Below are 21703 nucleotides of genomic sequence, written 5' to 3'. Positions count from 1 at the left end.
AAATTATTAAAAAAAAATTCATATTTTTTTTTGGGAGAGCTTGTTAGTTGAAATCTTAAATCATATCTGGGCTATATTAAATCATATCAGTTCGCTATTAAATCATAATTGAGCTACATCTAATCATATCAAGTAACTGATATGGGAAAAGTTGTTCCATACCGGGTATGGGACTATACTTTCTCATTAACGCACCCTTGTAGAGTTGTTGTGGCTGATCGGGTGTCAATTCCACGGTTTATAAAAGTATTCGGGCCAATCTGCTTTATACAAAAGTTGAGGCAACTTGGATGATTGTCAATTTGTCATACCTCTTTTTCTTCTCGGTAAAGTTTGTTTGTATACACGACTTATACTCTTTTACTCTTATTTACAAATGAGTTTTTTGAAAGTGTTTCTTCTCCTAAAAAAAAAAATCTTGGCTAAAGTCTGCCCTGAATCTTCATCACAACATCACAAGCAACCCCACCAAAATTTATACTCTAAGGGTGCTATGACAAGTAGTACTTTCCTTTGTTTCGTTTTAAATGCAACAAAGAAATATTTTATATCTCATAAAAAATATCCATTTGTTACCTCTAAAACGAAATGGAGGAAGTATCTGTTTTCTTTGTCAACTACTACGCTGGAATAAAACATGAGCATCAAGCATAGGTGATTTTTCTTAGCAAAGATCAAAAGGAAGATTAAAAACACGTAATACCATGTGCATTGCTTTCTTTGAACAATACAACCATTAATTTGGCTGTTTTATACATAAACAAGTTGCTAAGGGGGAAAATACAAGTACAACTAAAGACAATCCTCACCATAAAATTGCTGGATCAGATCGCCAGTATTTAATAAAAAGGCAAATGATACATTCTCTCCTTTTCTTTTTCTTCATAATTTCAAGAATATATGTTCTGGACAATTTTCAGATACATGGATTTCCTAGCACCTAAAACTCAGCTGTACAACCAACTTCTGAAACTTTTTAAAATTTCCTCGCACTGCAGGAAATGTGGATTGTTCTCACCTCAACATTTTTTATGAAGATTATACATTCTATATAGGCAACAAAACCTTCGCTACAAAAATGATTACTGTAAAGGGGACTAGAGGAGAGTACATACAAGGCAAGGAACCTTCTGGATTTACAGGGACAGCAAACCACCAATACTTCACTGGTAGCATCGCTGCAACTTCGCTCGCTTCATAGAACTTCCTTCTATAACAATTTCTTGTTTACATAATATCATTAGATAATCTGTTGGACCACATAATCTCGATTTCGAGTTTTCTGGATCCATCTTTATTGCTGTCATGATTAAGGTTGAATAATCCGCTGTAGACGCCTTCTGTCACCACCTTATCGATTTGAATGGTGACTCTACCAAGAGTCGCCTGCAGAGCAGAACCACAATCATATAGTCAGAAAGAAAAAAGCAGAGGAGATATATGGCTGCTTGGCCATAATGGTTAACGAACAGAGATACATGTTCAAAGTACTATTGTTCTATTGCGATCAGCCACCATGCATTAGCAGTATTGGGTAATACGGAACTGAGTGATGCAAGTAAGTGCAGAACTAAAATTAATCAGTGAAAATGATACAAATGATAATCACCTTTCCAAAAGTGTTCTTGCTTTTGCATATGATGTGGAGTTTTTGTCCCTTTGGTGGCACATCAAATGCCCATGTAAAGGCTTCTTTCCACTCTGGAGAGATGCTATGGTTCACGACCTGAAAACCAGCACCATGAGCAAGTTAATCATGTACCAATGTGCCAAAATATGTAAAGGGAACTCATCTAATAGGAAGCAGTCCCGTCGAATTTTAAGCAGCATGTTGAGAATGCAGTGTATGTGGCAAGTATATATGTAATGACCTTTTTGGATAAGACGAGGTCAATCAGACAAGAAGAACTACAGATTACAAGGACAAGGAGCTAAAAAGAAAAGGATATTGCAAAATTGGAACATTAGTTACAAAAGATATCTAAGCATGCACTTTTACTTTAACTGAAACAATAATGAAGTAATAAACAAATTGGGTTAGGGATGAATTTTCACCAAAAACAATTATTTTAATCACTGTTGGATTCTAGAATTTGAGATTATCTCCTGATGGACTGCTGGAGACACAATATAAGTAAATAGGCAGACTAACTGCCCTCCAAAAGAAGAAATCCTTACGTCAACCCTCTAAGTTCTAACACTAGACTTGATCTTACGCCCCGATACCGGCTTAACTTTAGACGAGAAGTCAAAAGCATTGTTTAGCCTCTCCAAATCATTAGAAAGCTAAAACAGTACCATCACAAACAAAGGAAATGTGCCGCAAAGACTTTCTTTTTCACCCACTCATCACTATGATCAGTATTCAGTTATATCTCTGTTAGATATCATCCTCTTCAAAATATTGTGAGAGAAGAAGCGAAGGAGAGATGATGGATCTCCTTGCCTCAAAACATAACAAGGTCAAATTTTCCCTCTGTATACTGATCACTGATGGAAACAGCCTGTCATAGATGGATGATATGCCTGACTCTAGGATTCTTTCTGTACCGGAAAAGAAAGAGGTATGAATTCCATTCACAACTACAGGATATTTAAAATGAAGGGACCTCCCCCCCCCCCCCCCCCCAAGCCCTTTCCTTTTCCTGTTTCTAGAGAAAGAATATATCCAGATACAACAAGTCAACAATAGTAAAAAAATCCCTATACTGTAAGCAACCCCAAATTTTAAAATGCCAATAAAACATTGGAAAAATTTCAAAAAACTACCTTTTAAAAATTTTCTTTCAAAAAACTACCTTATACAACAAATTCCTTTCAAAATACTACCATGTTACGTTTATATTTAATACTAACCGATAAATGACAATCATCGTAGGCGTTGCTGTCGGAGGGGTAGCGAGAAAAGAGGAAATAAACAAGAAATGAAGAAAGAAAAGCAATTAATTGGTGATTCAATTATTGTGATTTAACCCCTTTAATGGTAAACTGGTAGTATATTGAAAGAAATTTGTTATATAAGGTAGTTTTTTGAAAGAAAAATTTTAAAAGGTAGTTTTTTGAAAAAAATTTATTATAAAAGGTAGTTTAATGAAATTTTCCCTAAAACATTTGATACTAAAAGAAGAGATCATGAGAAAAGGCTCATAAAGTTATTAGCCGTAAGCTTACCTTGGTTTGCCGCGGAGGACCGTTGCCTATTGTCAATTGACAGAAAGCATTTGTGGTTCCCATAGCCTGCTTCAAGTTGTGACCACGATTTATTGTGACAGTCAAACACCCTGGTAGGCAATGCAACAAGCTGTCTGCTCTCTCATGGAAACTCGGAGGACAAGTTTTCATCAACATTTGCAGGATTGGGATTGCCTCAGCAGCAACAACAGCTTGTGATTTAGCAGTATCAATAGGCATGGTTGACCACGAATGTTTGAGCAAGCATAGGGTGTCTAGTACAGATTCCTGGGCTGCCTCATTTCCAGATTTTAGAGCTGCTACCAAATGAGGAATACACAAAGTTGCAGCTTCAGATATGTGAAGCTTAGGGAAGTTAGTGAATATCACGTTTATTGTTCTTAAAACCTCTTCGTTGATTGTTGCTGAAGACCACAGTTCTCTCTCCAATGCAGCTGCCAGCCATCAAAAGATATAGGAAGTTAAATACTTCATGAAACACAGACAGTATCCACACATTGAGAGAAGGAAGATAATTAATATCTCGCACCAACTGATTACACTTAAAAAATAACATTGAAGTTCAGTAGGCATTCAAGAATACCACAATAAAACCGCCTGGGAAGAGATGACAGGACCAGCCACCAAAACTAGAAACTTCTGGTCAAGTTCAAAAGGTCTCTCCCTTCCCTTATATTTCAAGCAAAAAAATTCCCCCTAGTCCGTTGGTAACCACCTAGATGCTTGCATTGGTCTACAAATGACCTAACGGATAATTTTCTCAGATAAAGTTGGGGGTGAGAGGAGTATTCTATGGTCACACAAGTCTACGGATTGTTTAGTTCAATTTCTGGAGAAGGCAGAGCACAATAGTCCATTTGGTGGGTGCAAGCCTGTTTTGCAGGCTGGAGGAGGAACTAAAATCTTGGGAATGTGGTTCATAACCACAACATTGTAGATGGAAAATGCTTGCGGTGGCTTCCTCTTGCAACCAATTGTCTTTTGACACCTGGATTCACAAAACACCTGAACTTTTCACAGAATGAGTGAATTACGTAAGTGTAATATCTTTTATGAAAGTGATAGCAAAATTTATCTCTGGGGTAGCTTGCTATTAGTTTGAAAGTGGGTTTAGGTGAAGGATTCCATTTGGAGAGGATCATTTAAATAGGGAATACGGCTTTTTGACAAAGATATCCCACGGTTAGTCATTTGATGATACATTAATGTAATTTCCCTTGAGAAGTCGGTAGCAATCAGTACCTCACCTCATCATGCCCAATCTTTCGTTCTATAATAATATAGGAGTCAATATCTAGCTATGCTCGGATCGCTAGAGAGTACAACCATGTAAAATCATCCGAAATCTGAAAATCCTAGTATCCATTTATCCCAACGAAATTATGATGCCTGAACCAAAGAAAGTAGTTTGAAATAGATGATGAAAAATATTTAGATATCAGCTCTGGCAGTGAATAAGAAAGATATTTATCAAGAAGAAACTCGTCAGAAAATACAAATTTCAATCCAAGATCCTGGAAACATCCAAAAGCTAGTCATTTCCCAAACATAATTTTGGCTGTTTGAACTTTGAATACATGAAAAAGAAAAAAGCCAATAAAGCCACAGTTATGCGGTGAACTTATTTAAATCTTTCAAAAACCATTTAATACTACTCTACAAACAGGCTGTTTCGCTTTTGTACTTCCACCAAACAAACAATATTTACACAGAAAAAGAATGTCAAAAACATTACATGGGCAAATTCTGATCTCTTTTTTAAATGCATATAGACGGATAAGCACTTCTTGATAATATTTTGGTCAAAGTAGGAAATAGGAATTAACATTATTGTTTTGACCACATCTTGAATTTGAATGAAGAAAAATGATATCCTAGGTTTCACAATGGGTTTCTGTAATCTACCAATGATGTCTTTCCAAAGTACTCTTGGGACAAATATACTTGTTTATTTCTTTTGCATTATTTCAGTGCTCCAACTACTTGGTATGGAACAGGTGAGTAACGTGGTGGATTAATCACCAATAGCTGGATGTTAGTCTCAAAACTGAATGTTTAAAATGAAGAACGGATTTGTCTATTGGTTATGTAAAGATGAGTGCATTAGAATGATAATACGATTAGAGATAGCTTAATTCGAGGTTACCTGTCAGAGATCTTATGAGCTCATTCGATACATATTCCTGAAGTGTGTGATTTGAGAAGAGAAACCTAATCAACAAAGCTGCCTGGATGGCAACATCTGAGTTAGAGGATAATAGTTGCTCCTGAACAACAAGAATGCCACCTGCTTCTGCAACAGCACGTCTATTTGTCCTACTGTGCATGACAAAATTCTGCAGTGCACATATAGAGACCATTTTCATTTCCTCAGTTGGCTGGTCTTCCAACAAACTTATTAGGGCACGACATGCAGAAACAGAATCACTTGCTCTAGCAAGCCCTTCATGTTGTGAGAGGTCACCGAGAGCCAAAGATGCAAGTAGTCTGCCAGGTTGGGATCTGGTTTGAGGATCAAGGAGATACTGCGATAAAGGTGCAATTGCATATTTAGTGACCTTCATCTCTCTAACTCTCACATTGTTAAATAACGCTTCCAGCAATCTCCCAGCTGTTTCCTCACATTGATGTGATCTTAGAAGGTCTAAGAGAGCATCTATAGCTCGAGCCTCAGCCATTAATTCAGCACTGCGACCATCATTTCTTTCCTGAACAATGAGAGCATTAAGAGCCACACTGACAGTGCTTTCCTGTGACGAGTGCAACAATTTCACAAGAACCACCAGAGGCACCTCAAAGTAATACTCTACGCTCACATGTAGCACAGTAGATAGGACCAGTGCTGCTGATTCCCATAACGAATGAGGTGGCTGAGGATCATCCTGTATAATGACTTTGGAAAGCTCAAATATACCTCCAGCATCTGCAATTGCTTTCGGCCAAATCAGAGAAATCTTTTCCAGAGCTTTGACAGCAGTTTGCTGTAACTTTAAATTTGCGATTCCTGCAATCTGTACAAGAGGAATTATTGCAGCTTTAGTCGTTATATCTTGCTGGAAATGCTCTTGAGCAAGAAGGTGACATAATAGTTCAGAGCTCAGTTGCTGGATTGCTTGAGAAGGTGATTCTAGAAATGATGTCAACGGTTCAATGACTTGGCTAGGACTGAGTTCCAAAGTTGTCAAGCTCTGTGGTTTCTCCAGTACATTCACAAGTGCTTGCAGGGCACTATGCTGTCCCCACATACTGAAATCAGGACGTTGCAGAACACTAAATAGTGGTTCCACAATTCTTGGAGCTGTTGAGCTTCTAGCAATTGCTCCACTGTTAGTCAAAATGCGAAACAGCTCTGAGATTGTTGAGCAAAGAGAGCTCGGAGCAACAGGCAGAATTTTCAGGCAATTATCAACAATTCCACTATTGACCATATCTAGCTTGCGAGGAGTTTGGTCCTTACCCAGCTTAATCAGAGCACATATGCTGGCCTCAGTAAGTCGATAGTTGGACCCAGAAACCAAGGAAACAAGGAGATCCACAACATCATATGCTGATGCATTCTCCACCTGGTGTTCATCATCCAACAATTTGTTAAAAGCACAGACACCAGATTCTACTGCTGAATCAGTATCAGATCTCATCAGCGATATAAGGGGCTGTATACATTCAGTGGCAACAGGTGCCGACCTTAATTTTGGATTGCTGAACAAAATAAAACACAACTCCGCAGCTTTCATTTTCAATTCCAATGACGCAGAAGACAAAATCCTGCAGAGACTTTCCAGTGGATTTCCTTCGATATCTGTCAATAAATTCGCCTTTGGAGTGTCTCCTGAAGTCAACTTTAGCAGTCCAAGAAGACCAGCCTCTTGTTCAGAATGAGATGTAGCATCAAGCATGTCAACCAGAGGCTGAATGGCCTGATTTACAGATTCAGAATCTCTGACATTTTCGGCATTAAAAAGTTCATGCAGAGCCCTCGCAGAACTGAGCCTAGCAGTTCTGGACCCCAAGCGTAGAACAGCTATGAGCTGGCTGAGTGAATTAATAGCAGCTTCATGCCTGAGGAGCTCTGAATTGGTGAATAATATCCTCAACAACTCAGAAATAGAAGCTTCGGTGATGTCTTGAGGACCCAATGACAAATACTTCGGTAGAGCTTCCAAAGCCCCTGCTTCTGCCATTATCAGTTTATTTGTATCACTACCATCTGCAATTAGGGTTAATAGGTGGACCGAAATTGGAGGTGCACTAGGTCTATCTGGCATTGGTTTCAAAAGATCGACCAGTAATGGTATAGCTTTACGTGCAGTTGAGCCCACTCTTACATCTTCTATCTCAAATAGGTGCTCCAAGACAACTTGCTCAGGATTCTTTACCAAAGAAAACTCTTCAGTCAAGGAGATTAGGTTTGGCATGTCTGTGTCCACATAACCAATTAGGGTCACTAAACCAGCAACTGCACCCGAGTTTGCAATTGTTGTGATAATCCCCTTATTCCCATGGCTGACAAGGCTAGCCATTGCTTGAGTGGCGAAGAACCTGTCAATCATTTCATCAGATTTCAGCATCAGTGCAAGCAAAGGTATGACACGGACAACTGCAGGGTCACAAGCAACACTTGCATCTTGGAATAGTATAGAGAGGAGCAGAGCACTGATCCACACACCCTCGGCATCTTCAAACTCTGCCTGCCCACGTAAAAGAAGTTTCGGAATATGACAACAGCCATCGAAAAATCACAACTGACAATCTGACATCATCAAAGTAGTTCATAGCATCTAAAAATAAAATAAAAAATCCAAAGAATGAATACAAGTAACTAATAAATAAAAACAGAAGTTTGTTCACTTATTTTACATGAAATGGTAAGAAATGATAGATTATAGAGACACTAATCACTATTAATCACTACTGTATCTTCGAAGTGCAGCAGCACAAAAGAGAATCCAGAAGATCCCCGTATTGATCTTTTCATACAAAAGACAGCAATAACAAGGCAGCAGTTTCTGAAGAATCATGATCTTAGCATGACTTCAAATAAGTAGAAAGGCATAAATGTGCGACATAATTTCTAATCTGCTAGTGCATAGTCTAAAAAAATCTCCATGCCTTCAAAAGAACAATGAGAAAAATTGCAACATTTATCTCATCTTCATGGACATTATACCACCAACAAAACTCTAGAAGCATACAAGTACCTGACAAGGATTAGTTTAACTCTAAACCTATTAATTACAATTGGCCAAGCAAAACATACCATTCATAAGTCTATCTTTGAATATCATGGGACTCCAGCAGAAATCACTGTAAAAAAATTTAACACTCAGCAGATGATATTGAATTCGAACTTGTGATGTCTGATTTCTTTAAAACTCGACTAGGTTATTAGACATTCACAATTATGATATCACAGTTTCTATTTCCTTGTAACAAACCAGACTAATACTAGGAATATCGGTACGACTAGTGTCATCGTCCTGGTAGAATAATTTATGCGCAGATATAGGATTAACAACTAAAGTTAAAATGCCTTACTGTAAAACAACTGAAAACCACCCAATCAAGTCATACCTGTGGGTTGGAAGTATAGCTTGTGAGCTTCTCGGAAAGTACTTCTACCCCTCCAGCTTCCATCACAACATGTTTATTTTCCACATTAAAAGAAGACAAAATGGATAGCAACCACAAGGCAGCTGTACCTCCCAAAACAGAGGCTGGATCAGGAACCCCATACTCATCATCTTCTTGAAATGATGTTCTTCGTCTGGAGGCTTTGGGAGTTCTTATTTCAATTTCCAATGAACAACAGCCAGAATTCTGCCTTATCATGCCAACTAACGAACTCATCAGGGGTCTTAGATATCCTGACAAATCAAGTAAATCCATTGACTGCTTCTTGTGCTCTTTTGCAGCACAAGTAAGTAATGCTGTCCCTCCAACTTTAACCTCTAAGCAAGACGAACTCATCGTTCTTTTCGCTAGAGAAGTAATAGTCTTTGATTTAGCAATCAACATGTCTGCTAGCACCACTGGTTGATCTCCACAAAGTCTAGAAAGAATTACGATCACCTTGTCTTGGATTGCAGAAGGCCCTTCAGCTAGGCAATGAACAAGAGGTTCTAAGCTTGAAGGAACTTCAGCAAGGGTAGACCAGAGTTGATGTGTAAAATTAGCCCTCTGTTTTGTTCTAGCCAATAGTGAAAGAACTTCTAAGGCATCTGCCGCACCAATCTCATCCAGATCCATCGTATGTAATGATTCAACAAGAGCAAGAACAGCAAAACGGCATTGAGAATTCCCTTTCAGCACAGCCCCAACTGGAAAGTGCTTCAGTAACTGGTATATCGCACGTGATGCATTTTTCTTGCCTTCTGCAGTACCTTCTCCCAATACTCTAGTCAAAGCTGATACAACATCTTCAGCAAGAGCTTCAGATGCAATCTGAGTATCAGAGAGAAGATTGGCTAGAGCAGCAACAGCGGCCTCAGCAGCATTAATAAAAGAAGTTTTGGCAAGCTTAATTAGAGGCCTGACTTCTCCCTCGGATATACAAGATATCTTGTTTGAACTTTTCGTCCTTGTAGGTCGTGCCAGAGCACCTAAGGCTCGAGCTGACTGAGTAGCCACAAGTTGTGTCTTGCTAGTCAAAAGCTTCATGCAGTGCTGAATAATCTCATCAGTTGCAAGACTATCGCAAATCTCTGGTCTAGAACTAAAGAGATCAGCGAGAACAGAAGCTGCACACTCTTGATTTTCTTCATTTGAGCAATTAAGCACTTGAACAAGGGACTTTAGTGCTTTGTTAGCTAGACTCCCCCTCTGTACAAGCTCTTTGTGTGAAGCAATACCAAGCACATGACCCAAAACCTTGATAATGTGCCCTTTCAAGGTTGGAGACTCACCCAGAAGCATAGCAAGCAGCTGATTGATGGTTGCAGTATCAGCTGTCCGAACAAGCCTCATCAGTGCTTTGGCAGATGCTTCTTGCCCTTTTGGTCCACCACTTCTCAGAAGCCATAGAAAAGCTGGGACAGCTCCAGCACTTTCAACACATGCACGAATGTCTTCACTGTGACAGCACAGATTCCACAAAACATGAGCTGCATCCTCCCTAGCCTTTGGAGATCCTACCTCTAAAAGCTGCACTAGTGGAGGGATCCCTCCTGCAGCAGTAATAGCCCACTTACTATCATCCACTTCATCAGTTAATATCACCAGTAGCTGAGCAGCATGCTCCTGATGTTGCTCACTGGATAACCCCAACAATGATATTAACAACTGAATTCCTTCTCTCTTTTTGATGGCATTCCATATGTCTAATCCATCTGTGCACAAACTAGTGAGAGAAACAATCAGGTGTTCCTGCACTTCAAGAGCAGCCATTGTTATCAGGCCAGTAAGTATCTTCTTCGCTTCTGCATGGTTAAGCCATTTTGAGAGATACATGTTTCCATAGAGACTGGACATAGCTTCAAGTAGACGGTCCTGGACCAGCTTATTGTCACAGGGCTTTAGCAGTGTCACCAGTATGTCTTCTACCTGTTTTACATTTAATGGTTCTTCTTCAATAGCCGATTTCTGTTCGAAGACCATCAAAGAATATGCCAGTGCTCCAATTATGTCAGAAACTGGAGCAGCTAACCGAGGAGACTGGGCAAGTTCTCCAAGATATTTGATCAAAGCAGACATTCCACCACATATATTAGCCAAAGCTACTGTGGCATGTCCTTGAAGAGCCTGACCAAACTCCCCTTGCATACCTTCTTTAGAAGGAGCAACTATAGCGCCAATAAGAATAGGAACACCACCCGCATCGACCACTGCTTTCTTAGCTGCATCTGAGTTTAAAGAAAGCGCCTGCAAAGCATCAGCGGCGCTTGCACGGACAGAAACCTCATTTTCCTGACCAACAAGTTGGAGCAAAGCTTTAAAAGCTCCAGACTCAATTACTTTCGGTATGCTATCACTAAATGCTAACATCAGACGGGCCAAAAGTGAAGCAGCGTTGGACTGGGAAGCTGCATTGTCAGAAGATAGAAGTCCCACAATGATATCCACTCCACCACCTGCAAGTGCAGCTCTCCAATAGCCATCCCTGTCACCACAAAGATTTCTCAAGGCCCCCGTCACAAAGCCTTCTACTACCTTGTTCTGCTGATTCTTTGGATTTAGCTGCTCCCATAGGGTTGGGACAACACCTTCAGTGACAAATATTTTCATACCCACATGATCATCCGCTAATCCACCAGCAGACACTTCATATAATGCTTCAGCGGCTGCCTTCCTAGCCTCGACTGAATCTGACTTCAAAAGTGAAAGCAACGGAGGAATACAGCCACCTAGAAGCACCTTTAACCTTAAGTCTTCATCTCTACAGAGGACACTTAGAGTTGCAGCAATATTCACCTTAGCTCCAGGAGTACCAGCCCTGAGTATAGATATGAATAACGGCATTGCTTGGCCATGGGAACCAATAATTGTCCTTGCATCCCTCCTTTTTCTAGCAATACTGAGCAACCGTACCGTTATAAGTTCCTTCTCGTGTGGTGAAGAAATGTTGGCATGCAGCTGCTCTATAAGTCGAGCAACTGTAGCCATTGTTTCCTCCTCATCCAATTGTGCTGCTCCATTCGGTTCCCTGAGAGAGCAACCAGTCCATATTTAGTTTTGTCAAAATCCAATAGTTAACAATCGACGAAAACTAGAAAAATTTAAAGGACCTCTAAATATACACACTTGATTTTCTAGCATTTTACTGCAATCAGCAGATTATGGAAAAAAGTCATAATACCTAAGTGGTGAACAAGTAGTAATATGGTTATGGATCCAAGGGTCCAAATTCAGACTACATCCAGAATCTTCCATCTGCTTATGTCCATTTTTAATCACCCAACTTTCAAGTTCCAAGGATATCCGAATTTCAGAAGGCGCAAAATTGTTTCGAATGAATAGCCAAAGTAACATACAAATACAACAAGGCACTTAAACAATTCTCTCAGAAAATTCGCTCTCCTTTTCTTTTTTCCTCTTACTTCTTTCAATAATTATTCCAATTAACAAATATCCTACAGATCAGTGATATATCTATCAGTTGGTAGCAAAACACAGATCATGAAGAGAGTAAATAATATTAACCTCTGTCGAGAAGTCGATACGAGCTCTCCTGATTCAGAGGATAAGGGATTTGGCATTTGCATTAACAACGCCAGTTATACAAATTTACTTAATCCACCTGCTCATTTCAAAAACAAATCAAAATCACTTAAACAATCATACACATTGCCAATTACATATCTCCCAAACAATCCAAGTTATTACTAAAAAAATAAACCACAAACATGTTCATTTTAACTTCAATTAGCTGTTCTTAACAATCACACACTAAAAAACAAAGCCTAATTAATCTTATTTGCACAAATTTCCGCAACTTTCATAGCATATAAAACCGTCATTCAGTACCATAAACAACTTGAAATACTCAATTAAAGAGATAAATGAATTAAAATAGAAAAAAATAAAATTAACAGAATTTAATTTACCTCCACCAAATAATAACAATATTACGGTGAGATTTTCCACCTTCGACGAACTGGTAAAGAGTATAAACCGATCTTCAACAAAATTTCCCCAATTAATCGGAAATTAGGACTTCGAATTGCAGAAAAGCAATGTGGTAAGATCGGATCACGTAATCATACTAAATTCTAGGGATAACAAAAAGATTGAATTACGAAAATGATAATTTGCGAAAAGTATAATGATAATTAATGAAATTAAATAGATATAAATGGGCGAAATATAGTAGGAAATCAGGTAAATATTACTGTACAATTAAACGAATTGAAATGTTCGACAATGGCGAGAGAGGAGAGAGAGAGGAGAGAGAGGGGAGAGAGAAAGGGTAGTTTTGTTTATTTATTTTTCTGTTAATAATAACAGTGTGAGTTTCTTCTTCTTTCTCTCTCAACAAAACAGTCTTCTCAGCGTCACTTTCTCTGTCATGTGTGTCTTTTGATGGTCTTTTTTTATTTTTATTTTTATTTTTCCGTTACACTACTCTTGGTCTATTAGGTAGTTGTAGTTGTGTGAACAGGGAAAAATGGTAGTTGGGTGGAGTATTATCTCGAATTTTAGAGTATTGTTTAATTAATTTTTGGACTATTTAATTTTATATTTAGGGTTCGTTTAGTATTATTGTGGTTTTCTGTTTTTTGGTTTTTTGAATTTCAAAATCATATAATATATGTTTTATAATGAATAAAAAATTAGTCGAATTTATTGGAAACGTGATCATATTGAAAACTGACAACCGAAAAGTGAACTATTTTTTCTGGTTTCCAGTTTTTGGTTTTTAGTTTTCAAAAAAACTGAAAACTGAAAATAAAAAATGATAACGAAAGGGGCCTTAGCTTTTGAATTTGTGTGCCTGTAAATTAGTAGCCTAATAAAAGTTTGTTTTCGAATCAAGTATCTTTTATACTAAAAAATTAAAAATTTATTTGTGTGAAAATCTTCACCAAAAAGTCTACTTGAAAACACAATTAAAGAGGAAGGAAAGACAAGGTTTGCTGCATGATTGTGAATGAATAAGGTCGAATTACATGGCGATTCTAGCATTAAGCTTTTACAAATTTTTATATGTAGGACATGAGTTAGTGATTAATGATATGAATTATCATGGATTCATGGTTATGAGGAGTTACTGATAAGAATTATTGTGGTTATAAGGAGTTGATATAAATGCATACTCTCTCCGTTTTCTAGAGATCTTCCTTGTTACTATTCCTACAAATACTAAGGAGGATCCATTTGTGTGGGGTGTGGGGTGGGTAAAGTAGGAGAGAGAAAGGGGTTAAGATAAATAAACAAATAAAAAGAGATTAAAGTAGGAGAGAGAATAGAGTAAAATTGAATTAATAATGTAATGGTAGACCATATGATAGAGACATGAGAGGGTAAAAAGGGAAAAAAAATTCCAAATAAGGAATAAAACAAAAGAGAGAAGATCTTTTGAAAACGCACCTAAACGGAAAGAGGGAAGATCTTTAAGAAACGGAGGGAGTATAACATATGTATTTTATGAGGTTATTGTCAAGTAAAGTTGGGGTTATCGATATTGTATACATGCAATTACTAGTAATGTCGTACTGATTGTTATTTACGTGATGCATCATAAAGAAGACGAGTCGATAATCTCTAAATTTGCTGATTAATTGCAACAATGAGATCTCTATACCTTGATTATCAAAGTAATATTGAAGTTTTGAATACCTCACTAAAATCCAAAAACATCAACACTAAATAATAAATGGGCTTAAATTAATATCCTTAGTTGCATTTCAATGGGACTTGTTGATGTCCAATAAGCAACCTAAGATATTATTTTCAACTACTCCCTCCGTCCCATATTATAGTGCTTCTTTCCTTTTAAGGTGTCCCAAAATATAATTCTTGTTTCTATTTTTTATTCCACACATTTCCATGATTTTTCTAGAAAAATTGTGCCATCATTATTTATTTGCTTGGAAATAGTTTTTTGCCTTGTTTATTCAACTCAAAGGTTGAATGAGTCATGCATTTAATTATCTCACTACTTATGGTCATTCTCTCTTCGAAAATCAGCTTTTCCCCATAACATTTATTTTCAATACACAAACACTCTTTACATTTCTCTTAGATTCTATTTACCTTAATAAACGTGAAAAAATAGAATCAGGCACTATAATATGGGACGGAGGGAGTAGTTTAAAGTATCTAAAACTTTCGCTATTGTCTATTTAACTTTTAGTTAGTTCTTATTTGCAATTACCGATACGAACTATTAATTAAATTAGAACCTTATTTCACAAAATTATCCGAAAGGATTATTTATACCTAAGATTTAGAATGAAATTTCGACTACATAAGGTACATTATTGTCTTTAATAGTTCTCTATACGCAAATAATGAAATCAAAGTAATTATCCACTAAAATCACATTTGATTAAAAACAAATGACCACACATCTTTATGTATGAAACATTTATTCTCTATATCATTCATTTATCATAATTTGTACAAAAGAATATTAAATTTTTCCTTTCTTTTTTTATTTAATTCCCATTTTTTTCAAGTGGCTACTATTTTAAAAGGACAGTTTAGCCTGAAATTAAAATATAAGGATGCTTTATTTTGTCCATCGAAGTGACAGTACAAATGATATGACAATTATTTTAAGATACCTAACTATTCTTGTGGATAACATAATTAGTATTAAACTAGAAAAAACGACATAAGTAAAAACATGTTTAAATCTGATACTATCAAACTTACATAAAAGCCATGTTTAAAACAAAGAATAAGATCTGAATAACATATCAAAGCATGTTCAAATCGTGTTGAGATCCTCTAGAGTTTCAAAATAACTCTACACGGTAGAGTTCGTTAAATATGAGTCGTTGATTAAGAAATCAAAGACTTGTATTTTATTTCCCAAAAATCCCCCCTATTTTTTCCCCCCGAATATCGTGTCTATATATTTTCCTTTCCCACTAATCATATGGGCCCTTGATTTTATAATATATTGTCAGGATTCAACTCTACTTTGTAGAGTTTTCATAAAACTCTAGAAGATTCGGACTCGTTCAAATCTAATATTCTCCAAAATTACTATTACCAATAATCTGCAAATAAAACCGTTATGCTCCAAGATTATTGAGTACATTATTCTAAGAAGCCAAAGTGCATGTTTACTGTTTAGTGAAGCTAGGTCTCACGTAGATTGAGATCTACTTACAACACAATTCAATATGAATAAAAAGACAAAGAAAGAGGCAAAAAATTCCATATATTCAGATCTGACTCTTGTAGTGAAGGGAAGTAGGGAACCCATAGAAAAATAAGGGACCCACCATGCAGGCAATTAATTGCATGCAAATAAAGATTGTAGTCCACATGCTAACGTCCCTTTAGTATGTAGCCAACCACAAGGTATGGTCTCCTTATTCTACTTTCTACAGCATCAGAACTGATAGAAGATTTGAAATAATAGTTCAATTCAATCACAACCTTTGTCATATATATTAATCGAGTTAAGTACTAATGTAATTAAGGATCAACATATTTTTAAGACGGATTTACAATAATTTATCGAATTTTTTTAAAGGTAAGTAAGATGAAAGAAATCACACCACTGAACTAACTTCGTCTTTAAAAAGTATAATTAGTCAATTTTACAAGGTAAATTCATTGGAAGGAGCAGGACATGGTAAGAGTTTCCATCACTTGGAAATAATCTCCAGTGGAATTTCCCATCACTTTAAAATTATGAGTATAAACTATTATCATCATTTTTATTATTATTATTGAAAGTTACTCTAAATTATCTTAAATTATCATATTTTAAAAAAATCCTAAAAAAAAGTAAATTTTAGAAATTAACCATCATGAGGTGATTGTAACAAAATAAACATGATATCAATGATAAATTATTGTAAAAATATGATAGAGATTTTAGTATTTTGGGATGAGGAGGGAATATCAAACTTTGTTCTTTTAATATGAGTGACTATAAAGATAGAAAAACTACCTCATTTCAATAAAATATTGTTGTAAATCTACCTTATGTGATTTTTTGATGTCCCATATATTTTTCTTTCTTGGTGTAAATAGAATCATAATGGCATGATGTAGAACAAGATTCTATTATTTCAAGTCATGAGTACTAACCAAATGACATCACCAACAAAGGGTCTGTTTTATTGAAAAAAAAAGCTTAGAAAAAAATATATATGCAGGTTAGCGAAAAGTAAAAATCCTTTCGTTCTCTTTTGTTCTTCTCATTAGGAATTTTGATACTATTCATAATTAACAAAATCTTTTGAATTCTTCTCAAACTGTAAGAAAAATAGTCACGTGAGGTCTTATTTAATTCGCTCGATGAGTGTTTTATTAATATTCAATCATTATAATTTTTACTAATTAATATGAAATGAAAGATATTTAATTTGTAGTGAAAGAAGTGTATTAACAAATGCAAAAGTCAAAATAGGAATTAAGGACAAAAGAGAATAAAAAGAGTAGTCCTTTTGAAATGTTCATATTTCCTCCATCCCATAATATAAGTCCTGATTCTGTTTTTAAACGGGAGTTAAGGTAAAGTAAAATCTTGTTTTATTTGAATAACAAGATTCATTTTTATTGGGAAACACTTACATTTTTTTTTCTTTTTAGCAAAAAAAAACTGAATATTAATGTTGCATGGTTTAATGTGTAGAAGAGCTCAATGAGGGTAAAAGATTCTATTTTACATTAATTTTGGATTATGGTACATTAGAAGTTGAAATTATGAGGACTTTTTGGAAATTAAATTATTTCTATGAGGGTATTTTGGACATAATTATTGATTGAAAATAGAAATATGTCTTATATTTTGGGACACTTTAAATGAAAAGCAGACTTATATTATGGGACGGAGAGAGTAATAAATAAGAGAAGTTCATAGAATCATAATGAGATAAAAAATAAATAAAGAAAAATACAACAAAGATAAGAAAAATACTTGTTTCCACATATCCGAATTAAATGCAACAAATCCATTTTTATCCACGCTTTCTACTTTGACTAAGATTTGTGATTTATACATGATGAAAAACATAGTCAAATGAGATGTTATTAGATTCGTCTCCTGACATACTTTCATAAAATGTAATTTTTTTATAATTTTTACTTATATTAAATTATACATATTTGTGGTCAAATTAATACATCATGTGTAAAAAAGTGGATTTGTTGTATTAAATAATTAAGTTCAGAAAATATAAATTGAAGAGAATATACCTATATTAACTAACAACTACAAAGCTCAGCATATATAATTATTTTATTGACATGCAAGACCATAATATATTTTAGTAAGATATTCGTTAGTTTAGTTAATTAATGATTGTTGTGGGCTTCTTAAATATACTAATCTGCAAAAATAGCGTCTTCGCCGGGCTAATCTGAAGATTCTGTACTGTGTGTCCTTAACAGATACAGATGCAGTCAAAATGATGACATTGATCCTGTACCTAAAAGAAAAAAGAAAGATTAGGAATAATGACATTGATCCAAGGATCATAATGTTGCCTATATATATATTTGGAAAATATATAAAAATACTCCATAGGATAGCTTGGTCTAGATCTGTGTCATATTCACTTATTTAATTGGCAGTTGGTATGGGTAGATGTGGATCACAAATATCACAATAGTGAGGCTAATACATCTCCTTCTGTTGCATTTTGCTTTGACTCTATAGTGGACTAACTAGGAGAAATTTCAATGGTAGTGCAAAATAGAAGTTAGCTTACAATGTTATTAAGGTTTTTCTACTTAACTCAATTTTAAGTCAAAATTCTCACAATAATTAGCTAATATACTTGTTGTTTGAATATGTCCGACTTATAGTAAGATATTTTTTTGTAGAGAAGAATATAGAAATTGTTAACCAAAATTCCCACATGGAATTACGGCTTTAGCTCAAGCAAATTGGCCTATAGTAACAAGGATACCACTTGTTAGGGTTGTGAGTGAGTAGCGGAAACAAATTAAAGATGTAGAGATTGAGATAAATAAATAGAGTTGCAAATATGTGGCAAGAAAAGTAGTAAAAGATGAACACACAATTTAACGTGGGGAAAATCCTCAAATAGAGGCAAAAAACCCACGGACGACGAGTACACCAAAATCCACTATATGAAAATAGGAGAGTACAAAAACTCTAAATATTATTAGGTGAGTATGTATACAATAAAACTCTCATTATAGTTGGAACTCATTAAAGAGTATTACAAAGAGGGATAGTGGATTAATAAAATAGGTGGATTAATATATAAGGAGGAAATTTAGCAATTTAGGAAGGATAATATGGTATGTGGCTTCTTAGATTTTTTTTTTTGCGTCTCCAAAATTTGCCCAAGCTCCTTTAATAGTATGGGGAATAGCAGTGAATAATGTCGGCAATTAAGTTTTGAATTCCGTAGAAATTTCCAATATTAGCTGCAACCATTTGGAGATTAGTCTAGAACTCATGATATTGGCCAAATGTAGGTGTTCTAGATAAATCATGAATAATCATTTATTATATGAGCTCAATCCTTGAGTTAGGCGGCAAATTATAATTTGTTACTTATTTGCCAATCTTGGGCCAATAATAGAATTTGGGCCATAAACCCAACAATCTCCACCTTGGATCAAATTCTATATATGTACTCGTCGCATGAACCCCAAATTTTTATGTAGATATGTCACACTGGCCCGATTGTAAATTGGGCTTAGAATAATATGACATGCATGCCAGAACTCGTTTTATGAAGGCGTCAATGCCGACTCGAGGTTGTGTACAAAGAAGCCATAATAGAAGACCCTTGTAATGCATAGAGATTACTATGTCTAATGGCTTTCAGAAGTTCATGAGCACCTTTGGAGACTTTAAGTACTCCACCTTGAGCCGAAATCTTGCACCCTTTAGAATATAGAGTCCCCAAAGAAATGATGTTCTGCTTCAGATCAGGAACATGTTGAAAATTGGACAGAATCCTGAACTTACCATCATGTATCTTGATCCGGATAGAGCCAATACCATGAACTTTGCAACGGGAACCGTTGCCAATAGAGACGGATCTATTCTTCACCGATTTGTAATCGACAAAGTGATCCTTTTGAGAACAAATATGGTAGGTGCAACCGGAATCAAGCACCCAATTAGAAGTTCTACTTCTTCCAGGAGAAGTAGCCAAAGGAACATCATCGGATTTTATTTCACCAAAATCGGCTTGTGCAGTTTCCGATGTTTTTTTCTCATTTTCTTCCCTTTCGAGCATTTTCTTTAATTTTAAGCAATCGGAAACATCATGTCCATTCATCTTACAATATTTGCATAAATTTTTAGATTTATGCCCATTAAATATAGCCTTATTTTTTGCACTTATTTTTCCGTATGATCTCCCTCCTATATTTAATCCTTCGGCATTATCATTTGAATGCACTTCAAGGTCAAATTTTTCTTTTGACAGTAAATGTAATTTAACATCCTCAAAAGACAAAGTATCATTATTACCATATAACATGATTTCTTTGAAGTGCTTATACGAAGGAGGTAGGGAGACAATTAATAACACGGCTTTATCCTCATCTTCAATCTTGACTTCCAAAATTTCAAGGTCAATAATAATAGATTAAATTCATTAAGATGAGACTGAATGGAAGTACCTTCGGCAATCCGAATAGTGTAAAGCCTTTCCTTGAGACGGAGTTTGTTAGTGAGACTTTTAGTCATGTAGAGGGATTCGAGCTTTAACCATAGCATGTAACGGTCTCCTCGTGAATAACCTCGCGTAGTACCTCCTTAGTTAGACATAGTTGGATCGTAAATAATGCTTTATCATCCAACTCTTGCCACTGCTCGTCGGTCATATAGTAGATGGCTTTTTCTGTTTGCCATCAAATGCCCTTTTTAATCCGCTCTGAGTGAGAACGACCTTCATCTGGACTTTCCAAATGCTAAAACTGGTCTAATTGCCATCGAATTTCTCAATCTCGAACTTTGTTACCGAAGACATCTTTAATATAATAACACTCTAGCCAACTTTTGGCTTGGATACCACTTGTTAGGGTTGTGAATGCGTAGCGGAAGCAAATTAAAGATGTAGAGATTGAGATAAATAAATAGAGTTGAAAATATGTGGCAAGAAAAATAGTAAAAGATGGACACACAATTTAACATGGGAAAAATCCTCAAATAGAGGCAAAAAAATCCACGGACGACGAGTACCCAAAATCCCCTATATAAAATAGGAGAGTACAAGAACTCTAAATATTATTAAGGTGAGTATACAATAAAACTCTCATTATAGTAAGAAACTCACAAAGGAATATTACAAAGAAGGATAGTGGATTAATAAAATAGGTGGATTAATATACAAGGAGGGAATTTAGGATGGCTAATGTAGGATGTGGCTTCTTAGATTTTTGTTGTGTCTCCGAAATTTGTCCAAGCTCCTTTTATAGTATGGGGAATGGCAGTGAATAATGTCGGCAACTAAGTCTTGAGCTCCATAGAAATTTCCAACATTAGCTGCAACCTGCAACCATTTGGTGATTAGTCTAGAACTCATGATATTGGCCAATTGTAGGTGTTCTAGATAAATCATGAATAATCATGATTATTACAATCATATGAGCTGAATCCTTGAGTAAGGCGGCAAACTATAATTAGTGACTTATTTGCCAATCTTGAGCCAATAATAGAATTTGGGCCATAAACCCAACATTCTACATAATTGTATGATGGATGATAGCCTCAACTCTCAATGTGTGCTTGGGATTTGGGCAATTGAGCTTAGGAAAAGGATGCTCTTTTCTACTTCTTGATTTTATGGTTTGCTCCAGCAGCTTTCCTGACTAAGTTTTTAAATGCTTACGTATTTCAAACTCTAGTTTGGAGATGCAATTGGGAACTAACCCTGCTGGTTGTACAAAACTCATTGAT

The 21703-nt window shown here is 35.9% G+C and overlaps 1 protein-coding gene across 2 annotated transcripts; it reads right to left on the bottom strand.

Annotated features, from left to right (window-relative positions):
- Positions 1 to 681: 681 nt before the first annotated feature.
- On the bottom strand, positions 682 to 13184 carry LOC104891081 (hypothetical protein). 2 transcript variants are annotated; one of them, XM_010676733.4, is made up of 7 exons: positions 12732 to 13184; positions 12328 to 12424; positions 8764 to 11830; positions 5339 to 7880; positions 3172 to 3626; positions 1610 to 1726; positions 682 to 1386 (listed from the first exon to the last, which is right to left on the bottom strand). In XM_010676733.4, exons 2-7 carry the CDS (start codon positions 12387 to 12389, stop codon positions 1228 to 1230), a joined length of 6402 nt encoding a protein of 2133 aa, XP_010675035.2. In that variant the 5' UTR covers positions 12390 to 12424; positions 12732 to 13184; the 3' UTR covers positions 682 to 1227. The 2 variants fall into 2 exon arrangements, with proteins under 2 accessions (XP_010675035.2, XP_010675039.2); XM_010676737.4 differs by lacking the exon at positions 12328 to 12424.
- Positions 13185 to 21703: the final 8519 nt, after the last annotated feature.

Source organism: Beta vulgaris, chromosome 1 (genome assembly GCF_026745355.1).
Source record: "Beta vulgaris subsp. vulgaris cultivar EL10 chromosome 1, EL10.2, whole genome shotgun sequence".
NCBI lineage: Eukaryota > Viridiplantae > Streptophyta > Magnoliopsida > Caryophyllales > Amaranthaceae > Beta > Beta vulgaris.
The sequence above is the reverse complement of the archived record's forward strand: the minus strand, read 5'-3'. Positions and strand labels throughout refer to the sequence as shown.